The 25,036-nt window shown below is 46.3% G+C and overlaps 1 protein-coding gene across 1 annotated transcript in view; it reads right to left on the minus strand.

The window, feature by feature from the left end:
- LOC142296517 (CD109 antigen-like) overlaps positions 1-25,036 on the minus strand; it is a 265,735-nt gene that overhangs the window by 150,001 nt on the left and 90,698 nt on the right. The window contains exons 8-10 of the mRNA XM_075340205.1: positions 22,650-22,740; positions 16,021-16,123; positions 1,718-1,827 (exon numbers count right to left, since the gene is read on the minus strand). Of these exons, the coding sequence (XP_075196320.1) occupies positions 1,718-1,827; positions 16,021-16,123; positions 22,650-22,740 (304 nt within the window). The remainder of the gene's footprint in view (positions 1-1,717; positions 1,828-16,020; positions 16,124-22,649; positions 22,741-25,036) is intronic.

Raw genomic sequence — 25,036 nt, forward strand, 5'->3', positions numbered from 1 at the left:
GGGGAATGTGACGCCCTGGGCAAGCCAGGGGTCACAGGTCACAACACCACCACACCCCACACTCCAGGTAGGCACATCACAGCTAAACTACAAATCCTTGTTGCCTTCCTCCAGAGGCTGATGATTCACACCAGGGGGTGGGCCAGGCGGTTGGCTCCGCCCACCAAGGAGAACACAGCTCTGGAGGCGGGGGAAACCAGGCAGTCAGCTCAGGGACGAGCTTGAGTAAACAGAGAGAGTAGCCCAGGCAGGGCAGGAGTGAAGTCTAGCTGAGGGCTAGAAAGGAGTAAACAACTAAGTGAAAGTGGAAGAGTGGTAAAGGAGGAAAGCAAGTGAGGTGACAAGAAGAAAGGAAAGCCTGAAGGGTCCAGCTTTGTGTGGGGCCAGAACAGCAAGGTCAGCGACGGCGGTGACTGTCTGGAGGGGGACCGTTTGGAAGTTCCTGGAAGGACCCCGTTGGCTGTGTGCCCGGTGGTCTGGAGCAGTGTTCCGAAGGACAGTCAGCACCAGGGCAGGGGCCTCTCGGACCCCGGCAAGGCTAGGAGTCGCCAAATTTGCCGAATCCGTCAGTGAAGGGAACGTAGATCCCCCAGCAACCAAGTCCCGAGTGAAGGCAACAGCTCAACCTGAAGCAGAGAGACACCGCCACCGCCAAGGCACCAGTTTCTCAGGGCCAGCGCCTGCGGGCAAAGTGTAGAGCTCCTCCGGCCCAGATTGTAGTCGGGGAGCGGGTAACCGGAGGGAATCCACCGCTACCACAAGTCAACCATAGGTGCAGGGAAGAGGGACATCACCGTCACCTACCGGGAGTGCAGGTGCAGCCGTCTGTGGGACCGTCCTACCAGCCGTTTGGTTTACCGTACAAACTGTGTCCGTGTCTCAGGCTGAGTGAGTACCACAGTGCCGCAAGGCACAGCGCTGCCCCCGCGTCCCTGCGCCCACCAGGCCCCGCACCTCACAAACCATCACCGGGCCCCGGGATCACCAACCCCTGCCCACGGAGGGGCAACACAACACCTGGCTGCTCCGCATCACCATCCCCGGGACCCCCGCATTGAGCAGCGGTGGTGAAATCACCACAACCGTGGGTGGCGTCACGAACTATAACAATCCCCGCACCCAACAAACCCCTTTCACTCACGGGCGAGGAGTGCCGCTCGAGAAACCCCCGGGATCCGGCCTACGGCTCGAGCCACCACTGAGCAGCGGCCGCCGGACCCGAGTAGAAGGGGGCGAGCATAGTGTGCTGACACCCTCCTCCCCGCCCGCGACACCTTCTTTAGAATAGTGCCATGCCTTTTAAGCCAAAGTTATGATGTCAGGACGTGTGCCACAACCTTATGACAAACGCTGTAGGCCAAGACTTTTGGCTGCGACTAGGCCCGAAATATCTCTGCACATGCGTGAAGATGCCTGGGTTTCAGTGCACAGTGGAGGTAAGGAGAGCTGCCGAGAATCATACGAGTGACAGTGAGCAGAGAAGGTAAGCAGGGAGGTGAGTAATGGTTGCTCACATCTATTCTTTCTCTAGACCCCATAGCATAATAAGAACATGTTATTCTCTTAGAAAACAATTGCTGCAAATCATATTTTCCAATAAAATCCATCAGATTTGGAGAATTTCAATTCCATCAGATCTGCTCATCTCCACTTATTACAATTCTTTATGATATACAGTATTTAAATCCATTAACTTGACAATGCTATTATACAGTACCTTGAATGAGAAATTTTGACCAGGCACAAAAGCTTGACGCTCGCCAACAATTTTGAGGCTGTATTCAGAATCCGCTATTTGTACAGTAGATGATTGACCTATAGCAACACCTGTAAATAAGTCATTGGAAAGAATTCAAATTAATATAATTTTTCATCAGATAGTTTATGATTTATTGTGTTATTTGATTTATTGTGTTATTTGATTTATTGTGTTATGTTTTACAAAGTATATCCAAGTATTACTTAGTTTACAGATATGGCTATGACTACATGGATTTCCAGTGATTCTGATTTCATTACTCTTGAACTCTGAGAATATGGCTCTGCGCACAGTACTAAATTGATCGGAGCTGGACATGATCAGCATCTACTTTCGTCATTGCTAATGGGCCGTTCGGCTTTTTTCACTGATTTTTATTGAGAGCTAGTAGTAGTACCCGACGTTGCCCGGGGTAGTACCTAAGTGTCTCTCTGTCTTTCTCACTCTCCCTCTCTCTCTCTGTCTGTCTCCCTCTCTCTCTGTCTGACTCCTGAATCATATTAACTGACACATAAGCTGTCTGATGCTAAGAATGCCCTTCATTGCCTATAACAACCATTCAGAGCTCCTATTAATGACCTATAGCTCCCAGCTCCATTGACTTTAATGTAAGCAGGAGTTTTGGCGAATAACTGCGAAGTGTGGGGTTACAATTTTTCCTCAAAACATAGTCTATGACATTCCGAGACAAATGCTGTGTCTGTGCAAAATTTCGTAATTGTAAATGTGACAATGTGGATTCCTTTAGCGGACATATACACATACTTATATACATACACACACATACATCCGTACATACATACACACACGCATACATTCATACACACACATATACACTCAGCTTTATGTGGTAGATAAATGGAGCAGAAGTTGAGAATGTTTAATACAGAACTTAATTCTCGATGTTACAGAACCCCAATCTCAGAATCGTTGGAAGCACCACAATAAGCAAAATATTCCCTATTTTTCGGGTAGGAGAACTTTATTTTTTGCAAATAACCCTTTAAATTAATTTCTTTTACTGGTGTGCATCTAAACAATTACTTGCACTATTGCAGGAACTCGGATAAGGCTTGTCTAAATGTGTACAATGCATTTTTCTTTGCATTCCACATTTTCCAATGCCATACAGTTTTGAAGCCATCAGCTCTAAATACACTACTTTTGATCTCAACACTCCAAGATGACATGGATTCTATATGTTATAAAATGATGAGTATAGAATAAAATATTCACAATTTTTTTTTTTGGGGGGGGGGCTAAAGAAGACACTGTAATTGCTTTTGGGGGGCTTGTTGAGCACTATTATGAAGATACCAAATTTATATATTTTTGTGATTTGTAACTCTGGGACAATCAAAACACCTAAAAGGAGGGGACTGATAACAAAAAATATTTTTTTTATTACATTTGTGAACATTGTAGATCTATTTTTTCATTTATTTTAAACTCTTGACAATTCACTTAGGCCTCTTTCACATTGCATTCCGATGTCTGTTTAGTGGTCCCTTTGGGACTTCCAACCAAACCCCCTGCAAAACGAGTTTCGGACGTATGCGCTGGCGATGTCATTGACTATAATGGTGCAGACAGAGTCACCGTGTGTTATGTCATGCACCAATTTCAGGAATATACACTGGAGGCAGACACCCAGACGTAGTAGACTGCTGATATACTCCCGAAAATGGTGCACAACAAAGCACACAGTTTACTCCATCTGCACCCTTACAATCAATGGTCACGTCGGGATCAGATGGAAGCCCCGACGGGACCACTGAACGAAAATCAGAACGCAATGTGAAAGGGGCCTAATATGATATCAAATTTCTAGCATATCAATTGAAAAGACCATACTAAGTTATTGAATCATAGTAAATATATTTCCTAATATAATATAAAAGTTATTTTGTCCTCTGCATGGCAAAACAGTTGCAATGTTAAGTTCTGAGCGATTTGTTTGGAGGGGGTGGACAGTTTGCACCATCTCTAATAAGAATACTTTAATACTGAAAAGGTCATACCTACTGGTGAAGGTTAAAACCCAGCAATTGTGGACAAGCCACATTGGGAGAGACTTTTAAGCTAAACACTCAAGAATTGTGGTTTAGATTGCCCTAGAAAATTGAACAGATGCCATATGCCAAATATGTTTTAGCCATTTTTTCCCTGCCCAGAAAGTAATTTTTACTTTAAGTATCTAGAAAGGAGGGTTAGGGGAAAAACATTACAAAATCAAGCATTTTAATATAGGTATAACATTTTTTTGGCACAAGAGTTAAGGGGGCTTTACACGCAGCGACATTGCTAGCGATGTCGCTGGTGAAAGCACCCGCCCCATCGGTTGTGCGTCAGGGGCAAATCGCTGCCCGTGGCGCACAACATCGTTAGGACCCGTCACACGGACTTACTTGCCTGGCAACGTCGCTGTGGCCGGCGAACCGCCTCCTTTCTAAGGGGGAGATTCGTTCGGCGTCACAGTGGCGTCACTAAGCGGCCGCCCAATAGTAGCGGAGGGGCGGAGATGAGCGGGCGGAATATCCTGCCCACCTCCTTCTTTCCTCATTGTGGGCGGCCGCAGTAACGATGTTGTTCCTCGTTCCTGCGGTGTCACACATAGCGATGTGTGCTGCCGCAGGAAAGACGAACCACCTGCGTCCTCAACAACCAATGATTTTTTAAAATGAACGACGTGTCAATGATGGGCGATATGGTGAGTATTTTCCATCATTAACGGCCGCTCGTTGGTGTCACACGCAACGACGTCACTAACGATGCTGGATGTTCATCATGGAATCCGTGACCCCGGCGATATATCGTTAGATACATCATTGCAAAAGCATCTAGCATGCCTGGCAAGGTGAATCAAATCTATCACAAATTGTGCACAAAAGTGGCAACTTTGGCGCAGCTTCTGCTAGTCTTGTCTAATTTTATGATGATTAATATTAAGACAGTATTTATAATTCTACCATACTTGAACATCCAGTCACACTCCTATCATCAATAAAGATGAGGGTTGTTTAGTATTTTAATTGCTCAAAAATGAGACTTATATAAGTATGTCTGTTGTATAATCATACAATATATGGAGCACCATGATGGCAAACACCATGGTAGACATCCACAATATTAGATCTAATGCCATGGTAACTTGATTGATAAATGCTCTGTAGGAAGATCGATCTTGTGCAAGCCTAGATAGGTCTACCAGGATTTCTCTGCCGTTATCTTGATAGTATCAAGTCATCGGGTTGCTGTTCTTCCTCTTCACCTTGTTCCTTCTATTCTTCTGATTACGATATCCTTTTCGAGTGTTAGCTCTCTTATTATGATGTGTTTATAATAAGCAAGTCATAGCTTGGTGATCCTTGCTTTGATTGACATGTCTGGCTTGATTTGTTCCAAAATTGATTTGTTTGTTCTCACCATCCATGGTAGTAATAAAATTCTTCCCCAGCACCACATTTCAAAGATGTTGATTTCTCGTTTGTCATGTTTCTTTATCATTCACGCTTCTTATCCATATGTTACCACAGAAAGAACCAAACTATATACTAGCCATGTCTTCATCGCCAGTGAAATGTTCCTTGTTTCAAGACCTTATCCAGTGATTTCATTGTTTATTTGCTCATAACTATTCTCTATATTCCCTATTGACTTCCGGTGTCGTCGCTGCATCTTCAGTCGTCATCGATCCGAGTATGTTGAAGTCCTTTACAACTTCCAATTCATTGCCACCCATTTAACATGTGTCCCGGTCATACCTGGCACAAGTCAATATCTTTATCCTCTTTGTATTAGTAGCAGTCCCATGTTCAAGCTTTCCATCTTGAAACTCAGTATTAAGTCTGTAATAAGTCCTCCATTCCATCTACGCTTGTTGTACCATCTGCATATTTAACATTGTTTATAATTAGTGATGAGCGAGTACTAAAAAGCTCGGGTGCTCGAAGCTCGGGCCGAGCCTCCCAAGATACTCGTGTACTCGGCCCGAGCAACGAGCCCAATGTTATCCTATGGGAGACCCGAGTATTTTTGTGAAATGACCCCCCGGCAGCATGGAGAAACCCTAAAAATGTCACAAAAGTCTCAGAAGAGTGCTCAAATGACATGGCAACAGCATGGGGAAGACCCCTTGAAGCATTACAAATAGCTATTGAATTTTTCATGTCAGTATTCACACAGCAGTTTCTGCTATTCCATGTATTCCCCTTCCATAGTCACTGGTGTGCATACCTTATCTCCCCATAGTGATGTTTTTTAGGTTTTTTGCACCCAGTTCAGACATAGAATGGAGTTCCAAACGTTATTCCTTAATGTTAGTAGTTTTTCGTTTGTGAACCCTCCCCATACACACCTATTGCCAATCCACATTATACGCATATATAGCCTGGGTCTCAGCGTCCCATACACGGTAAGTTTTTTAACTGCATGAGAGGACACACACAAGCTAGGGACCCCAACGTAGAGAAATACTTTGGCGTAGTGTTGGGGCTCTTCTGCATTGATCAATTCAGTAGCTAAATTTCTCTTTATTCATATATTCATGGCAGTAATGCAGGTTCCATTTTTCACATTTCATTCTTACAAATAGCTATTGAATTTTTCATGTCAGTATTCACACAGCAGTTTCTGCTATTCCATGTATTCCCCTTCCATAGTCACTGGTGTGCATACCTTATCTCCCCATAGTGATGTTTTTTAGGTTTTTTGCACCCAGTTCAGACATAGAATGGAGTTCCAAACGTTATTCCTTAATGTTAGTAGTTTTTCGTTTGGGAACCCTCCCCATACACACCTATTGCCAATCCACATTATACGCATATATAGCCTGGGTCTCAGCGTCCCATACACGGTAAGTTTTTTAACTGCATGAGAGGACACACACAAGCTAGGGACCCCAACGTAGAGAAATACTTTGGCGTAGTGTTGGGGCTCTTCTGCATTGATCAATTCAGTAGCTAAATTTCTCTTTATTCATATATTCATGGCAGTAATGCAGGTTCCATTTTTCACATTTCATTCTTACAAATAGCTATTGAATTTTTCATGTCAGTATTCACACAGCAGTTTCTGCTATTCCATGTATTCCCCTTCCATAGTCACTGGTGTGCATACCTTATCTCCCCATAGTGATGTTTTTTAGGTTTTTTGCACCCAGTTCAGACATAGAATGGAGTTCCAAACGTTATTCCTTAATGTTAGTAGTTTTTCGTTTGGGAACCCTCCCCATACACACCTATTGCCAATCCACATTATACGCATATATAGCCTGGGTCTCAGCGTCCCATACACGGTAAGTTTTTTAACTGCATGAGAGGACACACACAAGCTAGGGACCCCAACGTAGAGAAATACTTTGGCGTAGTGTTGGGGCTCTTCTGCATTGATCAATTCAGTAGCTAAATTTCTCTTTATTCATATATTCATGGCAGTAATGCAGGTTCCATTTTTCACATTTCATTCTTACAAATAGCTATTGAATTTTTCATGTCAGTATTCACACAGCAGTTTCTGCTATTCCATGTATTCCCCTTCCATAGTCACTGGTGTGCATACCTTATCTCCCCATAGTGATGTTTTTTAGGTTTTTTGCACCCAGTTCAGACATAGAATGGAGTTCCAAACGTTATTCCTTAATGTTAGTAGTTTTTCGTTTGGGAACCCTCCCCATACACACCTATTGCCAATCCACATTATACGCATATATAGCCTGGGTCTCAGCGTCCCATACACGGTAAGTTTTTTAACTGCATGAGAGGACACACACAAGCTAGGGACCCCAACGTAGAGAAATACTTTGGCGTAGTGTTGGGGCTCTTCTGCATTGATCAATTCAGTAGCTAAATTTCTCTTTATTCATATATTCATGGCAGTAATGCAGGTTCCATTTTTCACATTTCATTCTTACAAATAGCTATTGAATTTTTCATGTCAGTATTCACACAGCAGTTTCTGCTATTCCATGTATTCCCCTTCCATAGTCACTGGTGTGCATACCTTATCTCCCCATAGTGATGTTTTTTAGGTTTTTTGCACCCAGTTCAGACATAGAATGGAGTTCCAAACGTTATTCCTTAATGTTAGTAGTTTTTCGTTTGGGAACCCTCCCCATACACACCTATTGCCAATCCACATTATACGCATATATAGCCTGGGTCTCAGCGTCCCATACACGGTAAGTTTTTTAACTGCATGAGAGGACACACACAAGCTAGGGACCCCAACGTAGAGAAATACTTTGGCGTAGTGTTGGGGCTCTTCTGCATTGATCAATTCAGTAGCTAAATTTCTCTTTATTCATATATTCATGGCAGTAATGCAGGTTCCATTTTTCACATTTCATTCTTACAAATAGCTATTGAATTTTTCATGTCAGTATTCACACAGCAGTTTCTGCTATTCCATGTATTCCCCTTCCATAGTCACTGGTGTGCATACCTTATCTCCCCATAGTGATGTTTTTTAGGTTTTTTGCACCCAGTTCAGGCATAGAATGGAGTTCCAAACGTTATTCCTTAATGTTAGTAGTTTTTCGTTTGGGAACCCTCCCCATACACACCTATTGCCAATCCACATTATACGCATATATAGCCTGGGTCTCAGCGTCCCATACACGGTAAGTTTTTTAACTGCATGAGAGGACACACACAAGCTAGGGACCCCAACGTAGAGAAATACTTTGGCGTAGTGTTGGGGCTCTTCTGCATTGATCAATTCAGTAGCTAAATTTCTCTTTATTCATATATTCATGGCAGTAATGCAGGTTCCATTTTTCACATTTCATTCTTACAAATAGCTATTGAATTTTTCATGTCAGTATTCACACAGCAGTTTCTGCTATTCCATGTATTCCCCTTCCATAGTCACTGGTGTGCATACCTTATCTCCCCATAGTGATGTTTTTTAGGTTTTTTGCACCCAGTTCAGACATAGAATGGAGTTCCAAACGTTATTCCTTAATGTAAGTGTCAGTAGCCGTGATACTGCACCGCACATTTCAGAACCTGATCCTTCTTCCTACCACCAGGCCGAGTACACGTCCACGGACATTACTGATCCCACACTTGGACACTTGGAAGAGCTGTTCGTTCACGTTTCCATTCACAAATTCTTGCCTCTCGCCAGCTCCTGTTGAAGTGGGCCATGACGAGATTGTATGTACAGATGCCCAAATATTTGAGCAGCCACGTTCTCACGAAGTTGGCAACGTGTCTCAACAAGGGGTGGACGATGATGAGACACAATTGTCAGGAAGTCAGGAGGAGGAGCAGGGTGCGGAAGAGGAAGACGACGTGGTGGATGATCCAGTAACTGACCCAACCTGGCAGGAGGATATGCAGAGCGAGGACAGCAGTGCACAGGGGGAGGGAGGCGTAGCATCCCAACAGGCAGTAAGAAGCAGAGTGGTGGCCCCAGGCAGACGTCAGGCAACTGTTCCCCGGAACAACACGACACAAGGTGCCTGTACAAATGTTAGGTCTTCCCGAGTCTGGCTGTAATACTATTGTATGTATTGAGGATTTCGATTGCGTTAGGGCAATGACAACCAGAGACGAGTTCTTGGTGCAAGACGTTTATAATATGCAACCAGCAAATATGTACATAAACGGAACAAAAACACAGTAGAACATAAATACAGGAAATACCTTCCAGGGACGGAGCAAAAGGGAATTCAAGGGACCGCGCACCGGACTCCCCCAGGGAGACCACCAAGAGCGAACCCCTATACAGGGACTGTCTGGCAATCACCCCAGAAGCCCTAAATGCGCGGCAGCCGGGACACAAAAGGGCAATAGCTAAGTCCAAAAATGTCCGTACGTGATGTGAGTCCAGAGTGGTATTAAACGGAAGGAACCGGGCAGAAGTGCCGACCAAAGACGGCAAACGGAGTCCGGGCACAGCTAGATGATACCAGATGAAGTCCAGAGTCGGTGTCGGTTGTTTTCCAAGAGGATCCAAATAACAATCAGGAACCAAAAGCAGCAGGGCAGGAGCACACAGGAAGCAGTATACTCAGGCACTGGACTAAGCTTTAGGGGCGGCTTTTAAACAGATGGACAGGAAGTAGGGCAACAGAACAGAAAACTCCATGTTAACAAAGGGCAAGCTCTTTCAAAAGAAAACTGGAAAACCCGGAACTCTGACACTGGCAGTTTTTTAAGTTAGCTCCAGATGATTCTAAAAAGGCCATTTGCAACACCTGCCATGCCAGCATCAGCAGGGGTACCAAAACTAGCAGCCTGACCACCACCAGCATGATCAGGCACATGTCAGCCAAGCACCCGACTTTGTGGGAAGTACAACAGAGTCGAGGAGCAGTGCTTGCTGATGTCACTGCTACGTCTTCGCTGGTTGTGCATGCGAGCCAATCCCCTGTCCATGCTGCCTGAGACAGAAGCATTCCGCGACATGATGGTGGCAGCTGTCCCACGTTACTCGGTCCACAGCCGCCACTATTTATCCCGGTGTGCCGTCCCCGCATTGCATAACCACGTGTCACAAAACATCACACGTGCCCTGAACAACGCTGTTTCAGCCAAAGTCCACCTAACCACAGACACGTGGACAAGTGCATGTGGGCAAGGCCGCTACATCTCGTTGACGTCACACTGGGTTAATATTGTGCAAGCTGGGACCCAGTCTGAGCGAGGGACGGAACACGTCCTTCACACACCAAGTTTTGCAGGCCCTACCTCAGTCAGGGTTTCACACACACTCTACAGCTCCGGAATGTCATGCTCCTCAGCCTCCTCCTCCTCCTGCGCATCCTGATCCACTTTACCCTCCACACCAGTCCCAAGCTGGAAGTGTCGCGGGCGGAGGAGTGGACGGTGCGCTCTCCCACTGCTCGGGTCCGGCTGACGCTGCTCTACGGCTGCTGCTGCTCGTTGGCTCGAGCGATGGCCGGATCCCGGGGACTCGAGCGGCGCTACTCGCCCGTGAGTGAAAAGGGGTGGTTTGGGTTTTGGGGATATTGTCCGTGACGCCACCCACGGTTGTGGTGATTGTGTGGACACCACCGCTGCTCTGGACGGGGATCCCGGGAGCCTGTGACAGGGAGCAGCTTTGTTGTTATTTCTCCCCTCCGTGGGTAGGGGGGTTGGTTGTCCCGGGGCCTGGTGATGGGGTAAAGATGGATGACAGGCGAGTTGCGGGGCCTGATGAGGTGCAGGGTCGCAGGGGCAGCGCTGTGCCGCACGGCACGGAGGTACTCACTCAGCCCAATGATGATGACACAGTTCACGGTAAAACAAGTGGCTGGATGGACGGGTCTCTCGGACGGCTGCGGTTGTTCCTCCCTGCAGGTTAGTGATGACTGTCTCTCCCTGCACCTAAGTTAAGTGTTGGTAGTGATGGTTTCCCAACGGTAACCCGCTCCCCGACCTGGATATGGGCCGGAGGAGCCCCTTTTGCCCACAGGCGCTGGCCCTGGGAGACGTTTGCCCTTAGCGGTGGCGGTGTCTCCCCTTCACGGTTGTACGGTTGCCTTCTATCTGGACTTGGCTGTTTGGAAACCCTGAGGTTCCCTTCACTAACGGATTTGGCAAATTCACGGCGACACCAAGCCTTGCCGGGATCCGAAAGTCCTCTGCCAATGGTGCTGGCTTCTCTTTGTATACCGGTCCGGTACGGCCGGGTCACCACCCGTCCACGGTCCTTACGGCAGACTCCAATCGGCCTCCACTGCAGACGGTCACCACATCCTGCCAACCTTGCTGTCCTGTCCGGGCCACACACCCGGACCAACTTCAGGCTCTTTGCTGTCACTTTTCTCCTCTCTACTACTTTCCTCCTTCCACTTCCTTAGCTTAACTCTCACTGCCTGTGTTTTCCCTCCTCCTCGGTGGGTGGAGACCAACCGCCTGGCTCCACACCCTGGTGTGGACAACAGCCCCTGGGGAAGGCAACAAGGATTTTGTGTTTTGACTATGATATGCCTGCAGGGAGTGTGGGGTGTTTAAGTGTTGTGCTCTGTGGCCCCTGGCTTGTCCAGGGCGACACAGAAGCACTGCAGCACTGCCTCGGCGAAGCGGCAACAGGCAGTGCTGAAGCTAATCTGCATAGGTGACAAACCCCACAATGCAGAAGAGGTGCGGACAGCTCTGAAACAGCAGGCAGATCACTGGCTCACAACTCTGAACCTAAAGCCAGGAAAGGTCGTGTGTGACAATGGCCGGAACCTGGTGGCGGCTTTGAGGCGAGGCCAGCTGACACATGTTCCATGCGTGGCCCATGTGCTCAACCTCGTGGTTCAGCGGTTTCTAAAGTCATACTCAGAGCTGTCTGATCTGCTGGTAAAAGTTCGCCGCCTGTCTGCACATTTTCGAAAGTCACCTACTGCTTCAGCCGGCCTTGCCGGCTTAAGACGCCGTTTGCATCTTCCGGCACACAGACTGGTGTGTGATGTCTCCACGCGTTGGAATTCAACTCTGCACAAGTTGGTCAGGATATGTGAGCAGAAGAGGGCAGTTGTTGAGTACCTGCATCACCTAAGCCGTCGGGAAATGGGTCAAACTCCACACATAACACCTGAGGAGTGGAGATGGATGTCCGACCTATGCACCATCCGCCAAAACTTTGAGGACTCCACCAAGATGGTGAGCGGCGATGACGACATTATTAGCGTCACCATACCGCTTCTCTGCCTTCTAAAATGGTCTCTGCTCAAAAAACAACCATGATGCATTGCAGGCGGAGCGCGATGAGTTTGAGCAAGAAACAGTAGTGGGTGTGGGTGATGATAACACACAGCCCAGCCTCGTCTCATCACAACGTGCAGTGGAGGACTATGACGAGGAGGAGGATGAAGACATGGAGCAACTCTCTGGCCAAATTGAGGATATGACATGCAGTCATATCCTCGGTTCAGCGTGGCTGGCCAGAGGACAGGGTAGATGATGAGGAGGAGGAGGAGGAGGACAGCATGTTCAGTCATCGTGTTGGTCAGGATACTGAAGTGATGGCTGTTAAGAGTCTGGCACACATGGCTGACTTTATGGTAAGCTGCCTGTCTCGTGACCCTCGCGTTAAGAACATCTTGGCCGACAATCATTACTGGTTGGTAACACTCTTAGACCCACGCTAAAAGGAGAACTTTATGTCTCTTATTCCCGAGGCGGAGAGGTCAGGCAAAATGCAGCAGTTCCAGAAGGCCATAGTCACGGAAGTAGGCAAAGCATTCCCCTCACAAAACGCTAGCGGCATAGGTCAGGAATCACTGGACAACCAAGGCGTACAGCCGAGAGGGGCACAAGTCCAATCCGCCAGAGGTAGGGGAACAGTCTTTAAGATGTGGGACAGTTTTCTCAGCCCCTCACATACCACAGCCCCTGAGGTGAGGGGTAGTGACACAAGAAATCCTAAGTTTGGCCAGATGCTCAAGGAGTACCTTGCAGATCAAACAACTGTACTCCGACATTCCTCTGTGCCTTACAATTAATGTGTATCCAAGCTGGACACGTGGCATGAATTGGCTCTCTACGCCTTGGAAGTCCTGGCCTGCCCTGCCGCTAGCGTTTTGTCAGAGCGTGTTTTTAGTGCCGCAGGTGGAATCATTACAGATAAACGCACCCGCCTGTCAACTGTAAATGCTGACAGGCTGACTCTGATCAAGATGAACAAGGGTTGGATTTGGCCAGACTTCACCACACACAACAACAGCAAATTACAGCGGAATTTAAAGTTTGTAACCGGAATTTGCCATGTACTCCACTCACCCATGGTAACACACTTCTGGACTTTGGCTAATCGCTGGACTGCTCCTCCTTCTCCTCATGCGCCATCATGGTGACCGTTACAATAGTTAAGCCGTTGTTTCAGGTATACCCCCAGTGGTAAATTTTTTCGCCCATTCTTTCTGAATGGGCATTACAACGACAGGAGACCCGCTCCTTTGCAATGGGAACAATGTTTTGAGGCCCTCATGCACATCTCTATCCAGGGACAATGTGGAGCCTCCCAATTTTTTGCTGCCCTGCCTAAGGGCTATACTACAATAGACCCACTTCCTTACAATGGGCACTTCATGTTTACAGGCCATCATGCACGTCTCTATCCAGGGACAATATGGAGCCTGACGCTGCCACCGACTGCCACACACATGCTGTTTTTAAATGCAAGCACGGACGCAATAAGAACCTAACTGGTTTTTAGGAGCGACAATTACTGAGAAGTCTGACACTATCAGACACTGCTGACTGACGTGTATTATACACTAGACTTGTGCGTTATATAATTGTTTGTGCAAAACGCGCACCTGTACGCTGCCACCGACAGACACACACGTGCTGTTTTTAAATGCAAGCACGGACGCAATAAGAACCTAACTGGTTTTTAGGAGCGACAATTACTGAGAAGTCTGACACTATCAGACACTGCTGACTGACGTGTATTATACACTAGACTTGTGCGTTATATAATAGTTTGTGCAAAACGCGCACCTGTACGCTGCCACCGACAGACACACACGTGCTGTTTTTAAATGCAAGCACGGACGCAATAAGAACCTAACTGGTTTTTAGGAGCGACAATTACTGAGAAGTCTGACACTATCAGACACTGCTGACTGACGTGTATTATACACTAGACTTGTGCGTTATATAATTGTTTGTGCAAAACGCGCACCTGTACGCTGCCACCGACAGACACACACGTGCTGTTTTTAAATGCAAGCACGGACGCAATAAGAACCTAACTGGTTTTTAGGAGCGACAATTACTGAGAAGTCTGACACTATCAGACACTGCTGACTGACGTGTATTATACACTAGACTTGTGCGTTATATAATAGTTTGTGCAAAACGCGCACCTGTACGCTACCACCGACAGACACACACGTGCTGTTTTTAAATGCAAGCACGGACGCAATAAGAACCTAACTGGTTTTTAGGAGCGACAATTACTGAGAAGTCTGACACTATCAGACACTGCTGACTGACGTGTATTATACACTAGACTTGTGCGTTATATAATAGTTTGTGCAAAACGCGCACCTGTACGCTGCCACCGACAGACACACACGTGCTGTTTTTAAATGCAAGCACGGACGCAATAAGAACCTAACTGGTTTTTAGGAGCGACAATTACTGAGAAGTCTGACACTATCTGGACTGTTTTACACTGTGTACACCAGCCCCAGATATGATGAAGGCTGGTATACGGTCACCACTAGGAATGGCCATATACCCTGCCTGCCTGCCTGCCTGCCTGTATACTGCTACAATAGTCCTGACAAGGACTCTTCTGGTCACTAGCCTGTATTCCGACCTGGCTATACCCTGCCTGTATATAGCAACAATAGTCCTGAGAAGGACTCTGCTACTGTACTCCGACCTGGCTATACCCTGCCTGCCTGTATACAACTAGAATAGTCCTGAGAAGGACTTTTGGTCACACTGTTTGCAGCCCTGCAACTGAAAAAGCTATAAAGGGCCGCAAAGCTTTCCCTGAATCAGCGACACTCTCCCTGCACTCACTGTCTGGATAGCTGTGAGCAGAGCACAGCGCGCCGGCCGGTATAAAGGCTCGGTCACGCTGTGCAGGCCGGCCAATCACTGCAATTCCACAACTAACAGGGCTGTGGCATTGCAGTGGTCTGCCAGCCAATCCCTGCATGAGGGCTGGCTCTCAAAAGAGCGCCAACATGCAGAAATGAAGACCACGAGTACAGCACGAGTATCGCGAGATTACTCGGTCCCCGCCGAGCAGCCCGAGTACAGCGATACTCGTGCGAGTACCGAGTAGTTACAAGCATGCTCGCTCATCACTATTTATAATTCATCCAGCATTAATAATCTTCCCAAACAGATAGCCAGGCTGTATTTTTAAAAACCCATCTGTTCTCCATGACTGAATTGTGGGCCATCAATGTTGTTAAACGGGTAGCCTCTCCCTCTGTCTAACCACTTATGTTGCATTTACTGTTGACCATGATATCTGAAGGATTAAATGACCTGGGTCCGAGTTATAACTGCTCTTGGTCATTACAGAGGAGTTTTCAACTGTAATATGGAGCCAATATTCACCATTTCTGTGTCTGCACCATCCATAGGCTGCAAAAAAAGGAATCACAGAGCTTGGTGCTATATGCATGGCACTTGTGAAGAAAGTGCACTGTTCATGTTACTAAGGGGTAAAACCATTACCCTTGGTAATTGCTATTGATAACCCATAAATGAGAAGAAATTGCTTGTAGATTAAATTATAGATTAAATTCCAGTCTATTTTATAAAGAAGAACACAAAACATACAGTACTTACCTGTGAATTCTGCAGTTACTGTGGCTGTTACAACAAAATATCTCGATAAAGATACATTTTGTATTTCTTGGTTTGTGAAACTGAAGTTTGTGGATCCTGAGATCTGAGAGATAAGGAAAAAAACATTAATATTTGTAATAAAAGAGAAAAACCTCCAGCGGGTTCACACTGACATGTATTATGTATTATATTTAATACCATATTTCTGTCATAAAAGACTAAAACATAAAAAGGAGTCCCCAATGAATTATATGTTTCACAGTTGTTTCAGTTGCTATGAAAAGGTGGAAAAATATAAAAACAGTGTTGGCTATAAGATCATTCACAAGAACCACCAAAAACAAAACTTTTGATTTGGCAGAGCATAGGCAAATGAAATTGGCATTTTGGATCATTCTAGTCTCCTGAAACATGCATGGGGAAGGGGGCAGCTACAGTTAGGTCCAGAAATATTTGGACAGTGACACAAGTTTTGTTATTTTAGCTGTTTACAAAAACATGTTCAGAAATACAATTATATATATATAATATGGGCTAAAAGTGCACACTCCCAGCTGCAATATGAGAGTTTTCACATCCAAATCGGAGAAAGGGTTTAGGAATCATAGCTCTGTAATGCATAGCCTCCTCTTTTTCAAGGGACCAAAAGTAATTGGACAAGGGACTCTAAGGGCTGCAATTAACTCTGAAGGCGTCTCCCTCGTTAACCTGTAATTAATGAAGTAGTTAAAAGGTCTGGGGTTGATTACAGGTGTGTGGTTTTGCATTTGGAAGCTGTTGCTGTGACCAGACAACATGCGGTCTAAGGAACTCTCAATTGAGGTGAAGCAGAACATCCTGAGGCTGAAAAAAAAGAAAAAATCCATCAGAGAGATAGCAGACATGCTTGGAGTAGCAAAATCAACAGTCGGGTACATTCTGAGAAAAAAGGAATTGACTGGTGAGCTTGGGAACTCAAAAAGGCCTGGGCGTCCACGGATGACAACAGTGGTGGATGATCGCCGCATACTTTCTTTGGTGAAGAAGAACTCGTTCACAACATCAACTGAAGTCCAGAACACTCTCAGTGAAGTAGGTGTATCTGTCTCTAAGTCAACAGTAAAGAGAAGACTCCATGAAAGTAAATACAAAGGGTTCACATCTAGATGCAAACCATTCATCAATTCCAAAAATAGACAGGCCAGAGTTAAATTTGCTGAAAAACACCTCATGAAGCCAGCTCAGTTCTGGAAAAGTATTCTATGGACAGATGAGACCAAGATCAACCTGTACCAGAATGATGGGAAGAAAAAAGTTTGGAGAAGAAAGGGAACGGCACATGATCCAAGGCACACCACATCCGCTGTAAAACATGGTGGAGGCAACGTGATGGCATGGGCATGCATGGCTTTCAATGGCACTGGGTCACTTGTGTTTATTGATGACATAACAGCAGACAAGAGTAGCCGGATGAATTCTGAAGTGTACCGGGATATACATTCAGCCCAGATTCAGCCAAATGCCGCAAAGTTGATCGGACGGCGCTTCATAGTACAGATGGACAATGACCCCAAGCATACAGCCAAAGCTACCCAGGAGTTCATGAGTGCAAAAAAGTGGAACATTCTGCAATGGCCAAGTCAATCACCAGATCTTAACCCAATTGAGCATGCATTTCACTTGCTCAAATCCAGACTTAAGACGGAAAGACCACAAACAAGCAAGACCTGAAGGCTGCGGCTGTAAAGGCCTGGCAAAGAATTAAGAAGGAGGAAACCCAGCGTTTGGTGATGTCCATGGGTTCCAGACTTAAGGCAGTGATTGCCTCCAAAGGATTCGCAACAAAATATTGAAAATAAAAATATTTTGTTTGGGTTTGGTTTATTTGTCCAATTACTTTTGACCTCCTAAAATGTGGAGTGTTTGTAAAGAAATGTGTACAATTCCTACAATTTCTATCAGATATTTTTGTTCAAACCTTCAAATTAAACGTTACAATCTGCACTTGAATTCTGTTGTAGAGGTTTCATTTCAAATCCAATGTGGTGGCATGCAGAGCCCAACTCGCGAAAATTGTGTCACTGTCCAAATATTTCTGGACCTAACTGTATCTCCTGTTCTTGCCCTACTTTGGCTGAGTTTTGTGTAATTTATATCGCTACCTTAGGGTAGGATTCTACTTGCGAGAGACTCGCGCGTATCTCACATAGTATCACCTGGCACGGCCTGCCTCTCTCCCCAACAGCAGAGGGTCGGCTGAATAGAAATACATGCAGCCGACCCGCTCCTGTTGGGAGAGAGGCAGGCCATGCCAGGTGATGCGATGTGAGATATGTGCGAGTCTCCTGCAAGCGGAATCCTACCCATAGTCTGTCTCTCTATATTGATATCATTCTCTTGTTTCATTTTGCCCTACTTTATTTATGCACTTTAGAGAATTCTGTTTTAGAAATGCAGAATGAATTGGATTCACATGTTGGTCTAGACTAAATATAAGGCTCCGATTCATCATCCTCTTTGCTCCTATTACTTGTCTAGTTTTGTATGTTTTGCAGCTCTTTTTTATTTGCACTGAATTCAGGATTCTATTTCCAATTTTTTAAGTCTATTTTATATATGCTCACTTGTATGAGGGTTTTTTTCTGTTTTGTGGGCAGGGTCTAACAATTCTGGATGTTTCTTTTCATCAATTGCAATTTTTTTAAAAGTTGCAAAATGTGGTGCAAGTTTCCTCCAGTCCCCACCTTTTTGTATTTTTCTGTACACCAGTATTTTGGTGAATTTGTTTCAGAATTTTGGCGCCAATGTGCGACTTTTGGCACCAATAGTCACAAAACCAGTTAAAGACGGTAAAAAAGCCCAATTTTTATTTTGTGCCAAATGAACTGCATGCACCATTTTGATCAATGTGGTGCTAAAAATGTAAACTAATACCCCAAGCCATAAAAGGAAAACGGCTTAAAAGCAATCGTTTCACATCGTAGAACTATATAGTTCACCATTGCATACCACACATATCTTAAAGCATATAATTGGCTGTGTAATTTAGGGTCTAAGGGGTAAAGTTTCCATTTGTTGCAAGCACCAAGTTGAAGTAGGTAGAGTTATAGGCCATGCAATACATTCAGAGCAGAGGACAAGAGCTTTACTGTCAGCATTGGGAGTAGCAATCCTAAAATTCAACATCAGCCCTTTAATGGGCATTACCACATGACTTCATCTTTATCTTCTATCACCATCACTCCCGTACTTCTCCAGAAGTTTGTGATCTGCTGGATTGCTACAGTGACCTCCAGAGCAAGCCAGAGGTCACTTATCAATGAAAGTCTATAAGAGCCTTATTCTGGCTCTTATAGATTTTTATTGAGTGCTTCTGATGGATACATCTTTCTTCCAGCAGTCAGAAGTTGTGGTCATAAAATAGCGCTTTGAGGCCACTAAAATGTGAAGGCGATGGCAGGTAAGTATAAGGGTAAGTTCACAAAGTGCGTTTTTCGCGGCGTTTTTGCGCAGTTTTTGGGTGCGTTTTTGCTCAGAAAACTGCATGACTTTGCTTCCCCAGCAAAGTCTATGAGTTTTCATTTTTGCTGTCTGCACACAGCGTTTTTTTTCAGCTGTGTTTTTGTGGTGCCACAAAAACGCAGTATGTCAATTATTCCCGCGTTTTTCACTGCGCTTTTCATCCATTGAGTGCAATGGGATGTTGAAAGACGCAATGAGAAACGCAAATAGGTGCGTTTTAGTGCGTTTCTAAGATCAAAAACGCAGCTATAAACGCAGGAGGTGGGTAGTAAAGTGACGTGTACAGGAAGAGGATTCCTTCTGTCACTAAACACAGAAGCGTGAATCCTCCCGGTACCGTCACCGCCACTTCCACCTCCGGTCCTGTGCATGTATGCTGCCGTGCGGCACCATGTTTGGGCGGGAGGTGGAAGCGGCTGCAAAAACAAAAATTAACAGTAGAAAAAAAAAAAGTCATACTCACCTGTCTGCAGACTCCCGGTGCCATGCCCGCTCCCAGATCCTCCTACCGGTACCGCCGCTCCGGGTGTGTGCAGTCTCCCCGGGTACGTATGCCTGCAGGATGCAGGACCTGACGATGGATCACCTGATGCAGTCACCTGACGCGTCAGCTGATCGTAAGTCTCGGGCTGACGCCGGTGCCCGGCCAGTTATCAGCGGATGCGTCAGGAGACTTCATCCCTGATTACCGGCAGCTGCTGCAGCGATCGGACGGGATCAGACTCCTCCAATCGCTCTAGGAGCTGCCGGTAATCAGCACATAAGTGAGTATTTTTTTTTTTTTGCACCAATGCATCAGCTGATTGTATAAACGGCTTTTATACAATCAGCTGATGTGTGATGTGCTTCAGCCCCTAGAACCTGACACATCATCTGATCGCTTTGCCTTCCAGCAAACCGATCAGATGATATTGGATCCGGATTAGACGGCGCGGGACCCTTGACCCAGGATTACTGCGGAGGGGGGTTCTTTATTTCAATAAAGATGGAGTCACTAATTGTGTTGTGTTTTATTTCTAATAAAAATATTTTTCTGTGTTGTGGTTTTTTTATCTTTACTAGAAATTCATGGTGGTCATGTCTAATATTGGCGTGAGACCATGAATTTTGGGCTTAGCGCCAGCTGATAATACACAGCTAGCCCTAACCCCATTATTACCCAGTGAGCCACCCAGCATCAGAGCAGCTGGAAGAGTTGGATACAGTGCCAGAAGATGGCGCTTCTATGAAAGTGCCATTTTCTGGGGTGGCTGCGGACTGCAATTCGCAGCGGGGGTGCCCAAAAAGCATGGGCACCCTGCACTGTGGATTCCAATCCCCAGCTGCCTAGTTGTACCCGGCTGGACACAAAAATTAGGCGAAGCTCACGTCATTTTTTTTTCAAAATTATTTCATGAAATTCATGAAATAATTAAAAAAAAAGGGCTTCTCTATATTTTTGGTTCCCAGCCGGGTACAAATAGGCAGCTGGGGGTTGGGGGCAGCCCGTACCTGCCTGCTGTACCCGGCTAGCATACAAAAATATGGCGAAGCCCACGTCATTTTTTTTGTTTGGGGGGGCAAAGAAATCCTGCATACAGTCCTGGAAGGAGGATGCTGAGCCTTGTAGTTCGACAGCTGCTGTCTGCTCTCCTGCATACACTATTGGATGGAGGATGCGGAGCCTTGTAGGTCTGCTCCCCCTGACTCTCCAGCATACAGTCCTGGATGGAGCATGCTGAGCCTTGTAGTTCTGCAGCTGTCTGCTCTCCTGCATACACTAGTGGAGAATGAAGAACATATTGAAGAAGGAAATGACATCAGACCTTTTTTTTTTGTTCACTGATAAAAAACGCATAAAGACGCAGTGAGCAAAAATGCAGCAAAACGCAGCAAAAAACGCGTTTTTTGCCGCATTTATTTGATGCAGGTGCGTTTTTGTGCGGTTTTTGCCGCAAAAAACGCACAAAAACGCAGCGTCAAAAAAACGCAGTGTGTGAACCTAGCCTAAGATTACTGTAAGGGACTTCAGATTAGAAGCACTTCTCCAGCGCTGAAACCCTCCCCCCACCAAAACGCCAGAGTGGTACTTTAGATGTTCAATTAAAGGTCCAGTCACACTGGCAACTTACCAGCGATCCCAACAACGATAGGGATCGCTGGTAAGTTGCTAGGAGGTTGCTAGTGAGATGTCACACTGCGACGCTCCAGCGATACCACCAGCAACCTGACCTGGCAGGGATCGCTGGAGCGTCGCTACACAAGTTGCTGGTGAGCTCACCAGCATCCAGTGACAAGCCCCCAGCGCCGCGTGGAAGATGCTGCGCTTGGTAACTAAGGTAAATATCGGGTAACCAACCCGATATTTACCTTGGTTACCACCGCACGGAGCTACACGTGCAGAGAGCAGGGAGCAGCGCACACTGAGCGCTGGCTCCCTGCTCTCCTAGTTACAGCACACATCGGGTTGATTACCCGATGTGTGCTGCAGCTACATGTGCACAGAGCAGGAGCCGGCACTGACAGTGAGAGCGGCGGAGGCTGGTAACAAAGGTAAATATCGGGTAACCAAGGACAGGGCTTCTTGGTTACCCGATGTTTACATTGGTTACCAGCCTCCGCAGAAGCCGGCTCCTGCTGCCTGCACATTTAGTTGTTGCTGTCTCGCTGTCACACACAGCGATCTGTGCTTCACAGCGGGACAGCAACAACTAAAAAATGGCCCAGGACATTCAGCAACAACCAATGACCTCACAGCAGGGGCCAGGTTGTTGCTGGATGTCACACACAGCAACATCGCTAGCAACGTCACAAAAGTTGTTCGTTAGCAGCGATGTTGCTAGCGATGTTGCTAGCGATGTTGCTTAGTGTGACGGGGCCTTTAGACTTTCAGGATTTCTATCCCAGATAGTTGTCATTAGAGTTCCTGTTGTAGTTGTCTCTGAAAAGGCCATTTGCATACACAATTTAGAAAAGTCTAATTTGAAAGAGCTGAAACATTATCAGCTAAATTATACATAGTTTATATCTCAGATAGGGATTTTAGTAGCAAGTATAAGCATATCTGAGGTTTTCCTAATAGTTCAATAGCTCTATATTTTTATATGAACATAAGTAATTCTAACCAATCTGATGACAGTAGCACCTACCTGGTAAGTTTTGTTAATTTCAGGTTCAGAATAATACAGATCCTTCACAGATACTGTCACGTTGCCTTTTAGAGGTATGCCATAAAAGTATCTAGGATAGAGAAGATGTATTCCAAGCATGAATGATACTGTTACAAGGCCTTTCACTGATAAAGTTTCATGATCTACAGAAAATCAGGTCCCATATATATGGCGATGTTCAGTGGACTATGTCACAACTCTATTTTTGTCTCATGAAATCAAAATATACTAATCATGAATGTATACACAATGGGAGAATGTCTTGTCAAAAATAACCCCACTGAGAAATGACCAAGGTGAAACTATAGTTAAGAAAAATATCCCCCACTAGAAATGCAACAGACCTCTAAGTTCTTAATTCACAGTTGTAACACCCCGGGGTCGAGGGGTTTTCACCTGACACATTGCCGGGCCGGGGGTGCAGATCCTCTACATCGTCACGGGCTGGCCTGGCCCGGTTTCGTGCCCCCGAGATGTACAGGAGGGAGGGAAGACAGTGGACAGGAGGAAGGATGGAGGATGGGGGTGGTAGTGATGGTTAGAAAAGTCTTTTTAGATTGCGACCTCACCTGTGGTCCGCGGCCAGGGATGGGCCGCCGCTGTGGGGCCTGCTCTCCGGGGCTGATAGTGAAGGTCGCAGCTGGGATGGTGTCGCTCCCCATAGGCGGAGAGGGGTTACCCCGGGGGGGATGATGGAGGACGGACAGGGGTGGTGGTAGTCCCCGTTGCACTGCAGCATTGGGCGCCGGCACTGGCAAATGAGAGGTAGAGGCAGGGGCTGTGGTTCCAGGTCTTTTTGTGCCTGGGAAAGTCTGCTGTAGTGAGATGGTTGCGCCTACTTCTACTCCAAGTGGTGCCCGCCCCCAGTGGTTGTCCTAGCAACTGGGGAAGTCCCATGCTTTGTGATGGCTAACCACCCTGTCTGCCCTAATCCAACCCCATGTGGGAAAGCACCTTACTGTTGTATGTGTTTGTTTTTGTGAAGGCACCAGCAGTTAACCCCCTCCTAACCTGGGATGGATATTACCCCTGAAATGAGGTGTAATACCCTGTGGCGCCTGAAGCCCATGGCCGCCACATTCCCCGGTGGCATATGGCAGCACTCTGGGGGCTTCAAAATTTTACAGTGATTACGGCTTTTTGTTATGCATTTAACCAAACAACATTTCTTCCCATTTTGGGAGACACAGCAAATAAAATATTCCAAACATTCAACTTTTTCAGACAGGTCAGCAGGTCTTATCAATTTTTCAAAGTGCAGCATAGTAAATCAACATTAATGTTAACTTTTTCTTATGCAAGAAAACATTTACTATCACTCTTTCTTTACTGTTGCTTCTAGAGATGGCTGTACTAGGGAACTGGTCATGGCCCCCTGGCTCTGAACAGTCATGGGACAGCCCCTTGCATAATGTCCTGCTTCACCACAACGGTGACAGATGGGCTGCCCGTCGGCCGTATACCGATCAGGAATTTGGGGCAATGGGTCTTTGCCGCGTCATCACCAGGGAAGGTCATCAGCACTGGAAGCCAGTTCCATGGTCGCCGGTTGCTGGGTCCCTGGTTTGGTCTGTATTACCTTGATCAGAATAGCCATGCCTTTACTCAGTTCCAAAATCCGGATTTGCAGTTCAAATAATCTGTACAGTCTATTCTGGAAAACAGTTCCAGCTCTTGGTTGGAGACACGGGGTTTCCTGGTACTTTTCCTAACAGCAGGCTCCCTTTCGCGTGCTTGTCTGGGCTCCGCCTATGAAGACACACCTCCTCTTTTCCCGCTCTTTGTGAACAATGGTGTATACTGATTTTGCTAATATGCCACACACAGTCCATAAACAGAAAGTTCAATAGGCACACAGTACCCAGATGTTGCGGGCACAAAATCCTGTTCATGACGCCACATGTAACACCCTGGGGTCGAGGAGTTTTCACCCAACATGTCGCCAGGCCAGGCATGCAGATCCTCTGCATCATCACGGGCTGACCTGGCCTGGTTTCGTGGGTGCTGCTCTTCGGGGCTGATGGTAAAGGTTGCAACCGGGATGGTGTCACTCCCCACAGGTGGAGCAGGGTTACCCCATGGAGGATTATAGAGGATGGACGGGGGTGGTGGTAGTTCCCATTGGTGCCGCAGTGCTGGCAGACGGCGACGGCAAATGAGAAGCAGAGGCAGGGGCTGCGGTTCCAGGTCTTTTACTCACAGGTAGTTCAGGCGCTGCCATAGAGCACCGATCTCTGCCACGATGGGCTTCAGCCAATCCCGGATAGTCGGCGGTCACCACCGGTGCCCGTAATAGCAACCAAGGGACACTTCACTAGAAAGACTATCTGGAACCCAGGCCAAGCCTCTAGCTCCAAGCCACGGGC

This window comes from Anomaloglossus baeobatrachus, chromosome 3, assembly GCF_048569485.1.
Source record: "Anomaloglossus baeobatrachus isolate aAnoBae1 chromosome 3, aAnoBae1.hap1, whole genome shotgun sequence".
NCBI lineage: Eukaryota > Metazoa > Chordata > Amphibia > Anura > Aromobatidae > Anomaloglossus > Anomaloglossus baeobatrachus.